The following is a 12,668-nucleotide window of genomic DNA, read 5'->3' on the forward strand; positions in this document are numbered from 1 at the left end:
ACTTCTCACAACTTGGGGAGTAAAATCACTCAAAAAATTTCACATAATCATATCAAAATCAAAGGAATCAAAATCATAGGTTCAAAAACACAAAAACACCAAGAACACTCAATTTTATCAACCAATTCGCATTATGTCATTAATTGACCCGTCAAACATAACAATCTCGTGATTATAATCATAAAGGCAAAATTACAATACTGTAAATATCTCAAAATAAACCCCAATAGGATCTTCTAAGGATCCCTACACATGTTCATTCTAACCTCAATTACGATAAACTCATCTCATACCTCTAAGCGGGCTCACGTGTGTAGTTCGGTAGTAATAGCGACATCTCTAGCGGTTTCATAAGATTCCTCAAGCTTTTCCTCTGGTTACTCTGTTAGAATTTTCATGCATTAGAGAAGGAGAAATGATAGAAGTCTCAATTTCACTGTCTTTGTGCAATGAGGATCTCTCTCTCTACAGACATTATTTCATAAATCCCAACGGTAGGAATGTGCAAAAATGAGTTTCGAAGGTGCTTTCCAAATTTCAGGATGATCCAACGTTAACAAATCCGTAATTGTAATTTTACTAGAAAATGTTTGGGTGTATGCGAAAAAAGAGAAGGTTTTAAAAGAGGAAGAAGGGAGAACGAATTTGGGAGGAAGAAATAACATATAAACATATCATAAATGTAAAAACTGGTCTGTTAGGATTTTCAAACGTTAGAGAAGGAGAAAGGATCGAAGTCTCAATTTCACCGTCTTTGTGCGAAGAGGATCTCTCTCTACAGACATTGTTTCATAAATCTCAACTGTACGAATGTGCGAAAATGAGTTTCGAAGGTGCTTTCCAAATTTCAAGACGATCCAACAAATAACAAGTTGGTGATTGTAATTTTAATATAAAATGTTTGGGTGTATGCGAAAAAATAGAAGGTTTTGAAAGAGGGAGAAAAGAGAACAAATTTGGGAGGAGGAGATAACATATAAACATATAGTAAATATAAAAACTGACCTAATATGTATCTATTTATAGTTAGGGTACTTTAAGCCTATTATTTATCCTATTTTTCTTTATTTTATTATTTTATAAAAAAAACTCTATTTTACTCTTTAGTTAAATAAATAACCAATTAAAACATTACTTTATTTTCTAAAAAATTATTTTACTCTATTAATTTTGAATAAAATTATTTTTATTTATTTTGAAAAAACCAAATGTTACATTACAACTTTTAGTCTTTATTGTTATAGTTTTTTTATTAAATGATGACATGACATCCTATGAGATAAAAATATATAATCAATATAATTAAATAGATAGTGGAAATTGTGACAGATTTACAGTCAGCAAAAGCAGTGGTATTTTTTTGTGTGCGCGGACTATATATGTTCTAGTAACATTCATTTGGATTGTTACAATCTGTGGGACAAAATTCTGTTGATAGTTTTGTGCTACATGAGGAAATGGTGAAAGGTGAAAGTCAGTGTACATAGCAATTTTTCACAGAGGCTGTCTTTTGTAATTTTTCTAATACAGTACCTCACCTTGTGAGTTTGTATTTAGTTGATCTTAATAAAATCTCCTTTCCCATTCAAAAAAAAAAAATATAGAAATGAAATGATGATAAGAAAATTTAGCCTATTCAAATTTTCTTATTCAAGGAAATATTATCTGAAGTAACAAGATATCTCTAAGTATTTAAAAAGAAAAACACCTAAGCACATAAAAAGAAGAAAATATCAAGAATTTGGGGGGTAGGAATGGTGAGAGAATAAGAAGACAGGGTGAATTGGTTCTTCGAATTAATAATAAAAATTCCTAAAGATAAAACTCAATGGAAATGAAACACATATTAAAATTGCAGCAACAGTTAAAAACAGTGGAAAAGAGATGCGTAGTTTCAACTTAGTCAGGAGTATTGTCACGCGCTCGGCGCAGAGGGTCATATTTATAAAGTATTTATGGATTATGGTCCCTTTTGAAAGAAATTGCAGGGAGGGTCTGTTCTGTGTTGGATGCCGCTAGTTGCATCAGCGGTTCAGGTGGTGCCGCCACTAGCTGTGGTGAGAATGGGCTGACGTGGCTGGGTGCCGCCAGCACCAACTACGGTACAGCGTGTGTCGCCAGCACCAACTACGGTACAGCGTGTGTCGCCACTAGCACCAGCAAGACACTGGACAAGCCGCCAATGCCAATGGCGGGACATTTGCCGTTCAATGATTTGGATTCATTTACTACCATACCAACTAACCCAGGTCCTCCACTTTCGACTTTGAATTACATTATTGTTATTCGTCTTGGGACGCCGGAGAAAACTTTGCAAATGGTATTTGATACGGGCAGTCATCTCACATGGACCCAATGTTATCAATGCAAGTCATGCTATGAACAAGCCAATGCAAGATTTAATCCATTAAATTCTTCAACATATGAGGCTTCAGATTGCTTAGATGATACATGCGAAGACCTCATAAGCAGTGGACAAGGTAAACAATCTTCAATTTAAAATCACGTTATTTCAAAACAACGAGTAAGCTTAATTGAATTTTTTTTTTTTTTTATGCAGGTCTGAGTTGTCAATGGCGTTGCAAATGTCCCGCCATTGGCATTGGCGGGTTGTCCAGTGTCTCGCTGGTGCTAGTGGCGGCACACGCTGTACCGCAATTGGTGTTGGCGGCACCCAACCACGTCAGCCCATTCTCGCCACAGCTAGTGGCGGCACCACCTGAACCGCTGATGCAACTGGCGGCCCCCTGCAATTTCTTTCAAAAGGGACCCTAATCCATAAATACTTTATAAATATGACCCTCTGCCGTAAATTTGCCGTCACGCTCTGGCACCGGAACCACTGAAGGCTGTCACAGACAACAACAGTAGAGAAGGATGCTTGGGACCAAATTGTGTTCACGAAATTCATAAAAATGCAACAACATTTGTGTTCAAATTTCACCGCGGAAAAGGTATTCAGTTCTATACCTTCAATTGAGTTACATGGATACACAACAACAATAGAGAAGGAATTCACTGTGTAATCAATAACATTTTCATATTCATCATTAATGACAAGAAAAATAACATTCAATAAATCAATACGAGTGATAACCTTATAATTAGCTGCAAAACAAGGACTATGGCGCCATCGGACTCCCTATCCTCATCACTAGTAAAATAACTATAATTAATTACAAAGATTACAAAACATATTTCTTCAGCATTTTGATCTCCATTCCTTTACTCTCTATCTTAAATAGCACACAAGTCTTCCTAATCTCCCCTATGCCAATTAATAAATTTGATAAAATATTATTAAAATGCTAATTTTAACGGATTAAACGGTTCCCCTTGCGAAGAAGCCTTGAATAAGAAGAAAGAGAAATAGGTTAAAATATTATTAAAATGATTTAACCTATATCAAACCTAGGTTAACTGAACTCTATTTGTTACATTTTTTTAAAACGATTTAATCGGAAAAGGTATTTAATGTAAATTTCTTTGGCCTAGAGAATAATAAAAGCAACATATTTATTGATTTTGGAATAAAAAAAGTGACAATTCTAATTTTATCGAATCCAGCAGTTATCAATAAATATAACAGAATTTTATTATAACTAGAAATAACTTTTTTTAACCATGTAATTCTAAAACCATTTCAGTACTTCATGCTACGTCTATATAAGTTTGGTAATGTTACCAGCTCCATTTACAAGCTAAGCTACCAAAAAAGTCATCAGACTAGAAGTGACTTAGAAAACGAATGCAATAATGGCAACCTTGTTTTTCTGTATTTTGGTAAGGATGATTAATTACAAAGGGAACACGACAAGGACGTGGTTTACTTTGACTTAGTCTAAGTCTCCTCTCCCACTTAACTTTTCCTTGCCGTCAAATCTGAATAATTAAACACTTTTGAGTTTTGATGCAGCTAACTTAAAAAAGTGCATTGTAGAATCACTTTCGATGGCATTTCGTTCATTCCTTGCCAAATTGCATTGTAACATAAACACTGGAAAACAAAGGGTCTATCTATAAGCCATCATTAACCTGTTCCTATATTCAGCCTTTGTTTTGATTCATTGTGTGACTCTCAGTAGACTACAATGAGAATTCACCATCTTTCATTGCTTTCCCTCATATTCTGCTACTGCTTCTTGATACACCGTATGTTTGACATCACTGCAGTGTCTGGCCAAATTGTTGAGGATCAACAACAATCATTACTCAAACTGAAGAATGGCCTCAAATTCAACCCTGAAAAGTCTCGCAAACTTGTGACTTGGAATCAAAGCATAGATTGCTGTGAGTGGAGGGGTGTAACCTGTGATGAAGAGGGACTTGTTATTGGCCTTGACCTGAGTGGAGAATCAATCAATGGTGGACTTGACAATTCAAGTACTCTTTTCAAACTGCAAAATCTCCAGCAATTGAATTTGGCTGCTAATAACTTGGGTTCTGAGATACCATCCGGATTCAACAAGTTGAAGAGATTAACATATATGAATTTGTCGCATGCGGGCTTTGTGGGGCAGATTCCAATAGAGATTTCCTACCTAACAAGGTTGGTAACTCTTGATATCTCTTCTGTTTCCTATTTATATGGGCAGCCACTGAAACTTGAAAACATAGATCTACAAATGCTTGTCCAAAACCTCACCATGATTAGACAACTGTATATGGATGGTGTAAGTGTATCAGCTCAGGGAAATGAATGGTGCAATGCTTTGTTGCAGCTACATAACCTGCAGGAGCTGGGCATGTCAAACTGCAATCTCTCTGGACCCCTTGATCCTTCGCTGACAAGACTTGAGAATCTATCCGTCATTCGTCTTGATCAGAACAATTTATCATCCTCAGTGCCTGAAACCTTTGCTGAGTTTCCAAATTTAACAATCCTTCACCTTAGCTCTTGTGGATTGACTGGAGTATTTCCAGAGAAGATCTTTCAGGTAGCAACATTGTCTGATATAGACTTATCATTCAATTATCATCTTTATGGATCTTTGCCTGAATTTCCGCTGAACGGTCCTCTTCGGACACTGGTTGTAAGGGACACAAGTTTCTCAGGAGCAATACCAGATTCTGTAAATAATCTTAGGCAGTTATCCATATTAAATCTTTCTACTTGCCTTTTTAATGGAACACTACCAAGTTCAATGTCAAGACTGATGGAACTCACTTATCTGGATTTGTCATTTAACAACTTCACTGGTCCAATTCCATCCTTGAATATGTCCAACAATCTCATGCATTTAGACCTCTCACACAATGATTTAACGGGTGCAATCACTTCTGTTCACTTTGAAGGCCTAAGAAAACTGGTCCAAATTGATTTACAGTACAATTTACTCAATGGAAGCATTCCTTCTTCACTTTTTGCACTCCCATTGGTAAAAACCATTCAACTTTCCAACAACCATTTTCAGGGGCAGCTGGATGAATTTTCAAATACCTCTTATCTGTCTTCCATAATTTTCCTGTCTCTTTCCAATAACAGTTTATCCGGGAGTATTCCTCATTCCTTGTGCAATAATTCAAATCTTCTAGTTCTGGACGTTTCCTATAATCAGTTCAATGGGAAAATTCCGGAGTGCTTAGCACAGAGTGACACACTTGTGGTATTAAATCTGCAACATAACCAGTTCAATGGCAGCATTCCAGATAAATTTCCACTATCTTGTGCTTTAAAGACTCTGGATCTCAATAGTAATCTATTGAGGGGCCCAATTCCCAAATCTCTAGCAAATTGCACATCATTAGAGGTGTTGGATCTTGGAAACAATCAGGTAGATGATGGATTCCCATGCTTCTTAAAAACAATATCCACACTCCGAGTCATGGTTTTGAGGGGAAACAAATTTCATGGGCACATTGGATGCTCTCATACTAATAGTACTTGGCATATGCTTCAAATTGTTGATGTGGCTTTCAACAATTTCAGTGGTTTACTTCCAGCAAAATGCTTCAAAACTTGGAAGGCAATGATGCGTGACGAATATCATGATGGATCGAAGCTCATTCGCATTGGATCTCAAGTCCTTACGTTTGGTGGTATATATTATCAGGATTCTGTGACACTTACGAGAAAAGGATTACAAATGAAGTTTGTTAATATCCTAAGTATCCTCACATCTGTTGACTTCTCATCCAATAATTTTGAAGGAACGATACCAGAAGAGATAATGAATTTTACAGGACTTTTTTGTCTCAACTTGTCACATAATGCTTTAGCAGGCCAAATCCCTTCATCTATGGGAAATTTAAAACAGCTTCAATCATTGGACCTGTCAAGCAACCGTTTTGATGGAGAAATTCCCTCGCAGCTTGCAAGTTTAAACTTCCTCTCATACCTAAACCTTTCCTATAATCGTCTGGTTGGAAAAATCCCTGTAGGTACACAGCTTCAAACATTTGATGCATCTTCCTATGCTGATAATGAAGAATTATGTGGAGTTCCTTTGATTAAGAGCTGTGGTGATGATGGAATAACATATGGGCGGTCAAGATCACTACAAACACGGCCACATGCAATTGGTTGGAATTTCTTAAGTGTTGAATTGGGTTTTATTTTTGGCCTCGGACTTATTATTCATCCCCTCCTGTTTCGGAAGCAATGGAGGCATTGGTACTGGAAGCGTGTGGACTCTATTCTATGTCTTATCTTCCCACAGCTGAATCTTGAATTCGAAAGGCATGGAGGACAAAGCTATATAGTTTTAAGGTGGGGGCTTTAGTCATAAGGGATTAGTAATATGCTAATAGCAAATCAGCCAGACGAGCACTGGTGTGATGAGGTGAGGATGTTTTCTTCAACCTTCATTGATTGCTTCATTTCATATTTTTCATAAGCTGAGAAAATGTAAACAAAATACAGTGTATGATTAATGATCAGATTTGGAAATAAATACACATGTAAGATTTTCCCCAAGTCCTACTAAATATAAGAGTCTGTAAGATTATACAGATGATTGTGTTTTCATTCAATAATCAATATAAATGAAACGATGACGAGAAAATTTGATAGATATAATGTCTCTTAAACATATTATTATAAGTTTTATTATTAAGTCAATATGTATAAAAGAAACATTTAGCCTCTTGAATAGGTATTCGTAGCTCAATAGATTAATTTTTGACTTTCCATTACTATCCTAAAAAGGTTTAGCCTATACAAAATTTCTTATTCAAGGAAATATTATTGTTTGAATAATGAAATTTGAAGAATTTAAGTACATAAAAACAAAATCAAATGAAGAATTATTAGAAGGACAAAATGGTGAGAGTACCGAAGAGAGGGTGAATTGGTTCTTGGAATTAATAATAATTTACATGTATTTTTTATTTTATTTTAAATAAAGACTCTACTTAAGAGAGTGAACCAAGTTTCTAGACATATATTAGTAGTCATAAATAAAACCTATAGATGTTTTGCATCAACAATTAGACATGACAAGAAAACCTATATCTGTGGGTACCCGACCGAATTTGTCCCAACTTTGACAGATAATATCCGAGTTGACTGGGTATGAGTTCGGGTTTTTCTGGTAACCAAAAGTTGGGTACGAGTACAGGTATGAGATTACTACATTCATCCCGACCCCGAACCCACCCCGTCACTTAAATTTTTTAGAATTTTTGCATAATTTAATCAAAAGGCCTAAATTTTTTATTACTAGTTAATTTTATTTTAAAATTTTTACATAATTTAATATTCTTTTCTTAACGATTTTTGGAGACACATGCACTATAATAAATTTATTGATATATAACTAGTTAAAAATAAATGTTTAACAATCAATTTATTTTTTCTAAAATCAAATTTTTAATATTTTTTTACAAAAAAAATTATTTTTCTAATTTGAACCGGGTACGGGACGGGATCAGCGATACCCAATACCCGACGGGTACGTGATGAGATAATAAATTTTAACCCGTCGAATATCGGATACGAGTATGAAAACATGTTGGGAAGTCGGAGTTGGGGAGACAATACCCGTCTTCTATATTTGATTTTTTAGTTTTTAAAAGTATTGATAAAATATAAAAATCACCTGTACAGTAAGTTGAAATACTAATTGATTTAAATTTTCAAAAGTTTATTTTTGGTCATCAAATGTTTATAATTTTATTTTAATAAGTATTTGGACACAATTTTTATGCAAAGTATTTATTTTTCAATTATTAATTTTTTTTAAAGTACCTTGTCCAAACGCAGGTAGAATGAGCCACATGCAAATTTCGTGATTGGTCTTTTCTTTCTTTGTGCTACTAAATAGATTCTCGGTATTTTTTATTCTCAAATCAAATTCTTTAACTGTGATATACCTTCTAATATAAAATTTATAACTGAAACTAATTTAGATACACATTTACAAATTGAACTTAATAGTTCAACATGTTTTTTATTAATATTAATTTTATCGAATTTTAATGTAACAAAAAAAAGACAGAAGAAATGGAAAATAGTTGTCAAACTTATATCGTTAGCAAGATTCAATAACACTATTAAATGTTGAAATTAAGGGTATAATTACTTGCTCTCGGCTAATTCGATAAATATGAAATTTCAACTCAAAACGATCTAGACATCTAGTATGTTGTCAGAAATTTCTCCAACGAATTAGTCTCCAACTATTGATCAGTTGTAATATATTCGTTGTAACAATCCGCTTTTTCGTAAAATAAATAATTTTTTTATTTAAATATTAATAAAGTTTTTAAAAATTAAATAAAAGAGAAAAAAGTATTTGTTAATTAAAATAAGAGTTTCATAGTATTAGAAAATAAATAGGATAAAATGATATTTTAAAAAATAAAAGGATCTTTTAATTAGTTAGTTATTTAATGAAAGAGTAAAATAAAATTCACTTTTATAAATAATTAAAAATAGAGTAAATAATAGATTCAGAGTAATTGGATTAATAGAGACATATTAGATCATTTTTTATATTTACGATATTTTTATGCTCTCTCTTCTTCCCAAATTCGTTTTTCCTTCTTTCTCTCCCAAAATTTTCTCTTTTTTCTCGCATACATTCAGACCTATCCCAGTAAAATTAAAATTCATCCTAGACTCGTTAACCATTGGATCATCTTACAATTTGGATACCACTTCCAAAACTCATTTCCACACATTTCGACCATTGGGATTAGAAATATAATGTTTTTTGAGAGAGAAATTCTACTCACACAGAGATAGTAAAATTGAGGTTTCAATCTCTAACGGTTGAAAATCCTAGAAGAGAAACTAGAGGAAAAATTTGAAGAATCTCAAGAAACCACTAGAGATGTCACTATCGTTGTCAGACTACACACGTGAGCTTACTTAGAGGTTAGAAATGAATTTATCGCAATTGAGGTTAAAATGAACATGTGTAAGGATCCTTAGAAAATCAAATTCGGGTTTATTTTGGGATGTTTACTATATTCTAATTTTGTCTTTATGACTATAATCATGAGATTGTTATGTTTGATGGACCAATTGATTCCATAATGTGATTTAGTTGATAAAATTGAGTGATCTTGGTTTTTCATGTTTTTGAACCTTTAATTTTGATTCCATTGATTTTGATATGATTATGTGAAATTGTTTGAGGGGTTTTACTTCTCATCTTGTAAGAAACATTTCTGCATAATTTGTTTGTATTTTGGATAAAATTTACTAGATTAACGTGAGAATTATATTTTTGAAAACATTTTTTTGTCATGTTTTGGTCTCATAAGCTTGTTACATGTTGATGATTATAACACATATATATGTATATGAATTGTTAAAATAAATTAGGAATTAATAGTTCAAATAATAAGATTAAATTGGAGAAAATTAATATATTACGATTCAACGATAAATACTTTCAATGCATTTTTAGTTTAATTATTTTTAATTGAAATTAATATAGTTCGATTTAATACATACATGTTTTATGCTATGTAAATATTAATATTGTGTGATGATTAAATGATTTATGAGGTGTGATAATATGTTGCGTTGGGATTAAACATTGTGATTGATATTGAGTGTATGTGATAAATTGAATATGTGTTGAATTGTAAGATACATGTGTATTGAGATTTTGTATGTATTGAGTTGTGAGTTATGAACTGTACAATCACACAACTGTAATACCCTTTAAGGACGACAAGTTAATGCGCAACGAGTAATGTGATGGGATCCACTGTGGGAACCTGATGAGTTGAATCACTTTGAGGCACGACGACTTAAAGTGATTTTGAAAACAAATGAGTAGTTGTGTGTATTGCATAGTTCAAACTCTAGTGGCACATATATGATTTTGAATGCTCATTTTAATGAGATGATTAGTCATATGAACATAACATATTAATATTATTACCGTGTGAAATGCATATGATGCATGATAACGTAATGTCTTAAGATTATGAAAGTGTGATGAATTGTGTGTAAGTGAAAAGTTGAGTATGTGTTAAATTGTAATATTACACTTGTGTTGAGATGTTCTGTGCATTGAGTTGTGAGATATGAACCCTACAATTACATGATTGTAAGATCCTTTAAGGGCGACGAGTTAATGCACGACGAGTATGATGATGAGATCTACTTTGAGAACCCAACAAGTTGAATCACTTTGAGGCGCAAAGAGTTAAAATTATTCTGAAAACAATAGAGAAGTCATGTGTTTTGTATAGTTCATAGATATAGTCTACATGTTAACATGTTTTTTGGGTTGGACCTAAATCATGAGGGAGAGGCCCTAGCAAACTCTTTGGAGTCTAGGCCTTAGGGGTAAATACACCTGGTTTGAGTGCTTCTTTAAGTCTATGTCGATCCCACATGGTTGGAGCATTCTCGAAAAATAGCATGACCCTGATTGCTCTTGCTATGATTTTACTTAGTGAGAGTAACCTGACTTACCAGTGTGTGGTTTGTCTTGTTATGTACTCCTAGGCACCCGACGAGATTTTTCATTGACATGATACCACATTGCATATAGGATTAAGTCTTAGTGTATCTGTTGCATAACGTCTGTGTAATTATCATTGTGACTTGTTAGGTGATGGTGGAAAATGAATTGTGTCAGAGTGAGATGTTGTGTTGTACTTAAGATGTGTTGTTCTAAACATGTGATAAATGTGAAGGTGTGAAATGTGATTTTGTGATTAAATCCTTAGGACACGTGATGTTACACTATGAGTGGTAAAATGATGCAAATTGTGCTAAGTTGAGCTTGTTATACTTATATTGTGTGTGCGTGTGTGCTTTCATTTATCTCTACCTTTTTAGGAATATGATAACTCACTCCCTATGTATTGCTTGTGTTAGGATCTTGTGAAGATCTCGAACAATGTGCTCATGGGAGAAGATGGTTAGGTGGATGACTTTAAAGAACCTCGTGCTATAAGATGCTAGGACACAACGCTCTGATAGAATGTGATATTGGGACATGAGTTTCTGTATTAATTGCATGAAGTTCTGGACATGTAGTTTTTATCATTTTTGTTTCACATGTTGAGTCTTTAGTTCATTCTCTGGAGTTTTGGATGACCTTGTTTTGAGCCAAAAATATTTTCATACCCTTAATTGATAAGTTTTTAGTTTGGTGATTAACACGGATATGAATCTTTTACCCATGTGAACTTCTTTATGTTTATTGAATAAAATTATTTTATGTAATTCCAAATTTTCATATGTTTTATTATATAAATATGTATATTGGGGTAGAGAGTGTCACTTTCGTAGTATAAACTAAAGAACAATATAATTTTTATCATACATATATCTTTGCCCAAAAAACTTGCCATTTTTGCCAGCTCCATTCTACAAGTTAAGCTGTAACAACCTGCCTCATCGTTATGATATCACCACTCTAGTCAGCAAGAATTTCAATTTTTAAATGAAAACTCCGTTAATTTGCTTATGAAAAATGAATGCAATTTTTTTCTCAAATATACATTCACCAAACAATGCACCATTACTTAAGTGAACACACACACACACTCACACACATATAGGTATAGTAACTCAATACACATCATTCACATAATGGAAGTAAATTTATTCGTACATATAATTAAATTTGTGATTTACATCCTTAATTCAACAAAAAGAATTATGTAACCAGCTACGGAGGAGTTGATTAACAAAATACAATTCTCTCCCAAAGTAATTCCAACGTCATCACGTCGGCTCGGCGGCTCCACAAAAGAATCTCACTTCTCGTACTCTACTGCTCTCATTCTGCTCCCACGAACAAAAGGTTTGCGATCATCACAAGTACTAGCCACACGGTACAAAAATTGTGAGGGGTGAGTTTATTATAAAAGAAATTAATATAAAAATCAAATAACCATAATTAGTAAGAAAACATTAACAAATATCATATGCTTACACAAACATTCATTAGTTCAACACACACTCAAAAAAATAGTCATTGTCCGTCCATAGTTCCAATCAATCATGCTCAGTATGATGCATGCACCTGACCTCAACTCTCAAATGCAATGTAGTACCATCTCCAAGGAAATAGCCTAAGTGTGTCCACACTACACTCTCACTTAGGAAAACTAGGCAGTAAGTGTCGAGGTCACCCTGTTGTGCACAGGCAACTCTCCCCCATGGTGATCAACCTGGGTCTCAAGGGAGTTCCAAACCGAGTGACATGCCCCCAAGTACAAGTATTCCTCCTCATGAGAAACTACAAGTA

The 12,668-nt window shown here is 33.8% G+C and overlaps 1 protein-coding gene across 1 annotated transcript; it reads left to right on the top strand.

Annotated features, from left to right (window-relative positions):
* Window positions 1-3,929: 3,929 nt before the first annotated feature.
* On the top strand, window positions 3,930-7,011 carry LOC114419098 (receptor-like protein 43). Its single transcript, XM_028384700.1, has one exon. The coding sequence runs from the start codon at window positions 4,092-4,094 to the stop codon at window positions 6,720-6,722; it is 2,631 nt and encodes an 876-aa protein (XP_028240501.1). The 5' UTR covers window positions 3,930-4,091; the 3' UTR covers window positions 6,723-7,011.
* Window positions 7,012-12,668: the final 5,657 nt, after the last annotated feature.

The sequence above is a fragment of the Glycine soja genome, chromosome 7 (genome assembly GCF_004193775.1).
Source record: "Glycine soja cultivar W05 chromosome 7, ASM419377v2, whole genome shotgun sequence".
NCBI lineage: Eukaryota > Viridiplantae > Streptophyta > Magnoliopsida > Fabales > Fabaceae > Glycine > Glycine soja.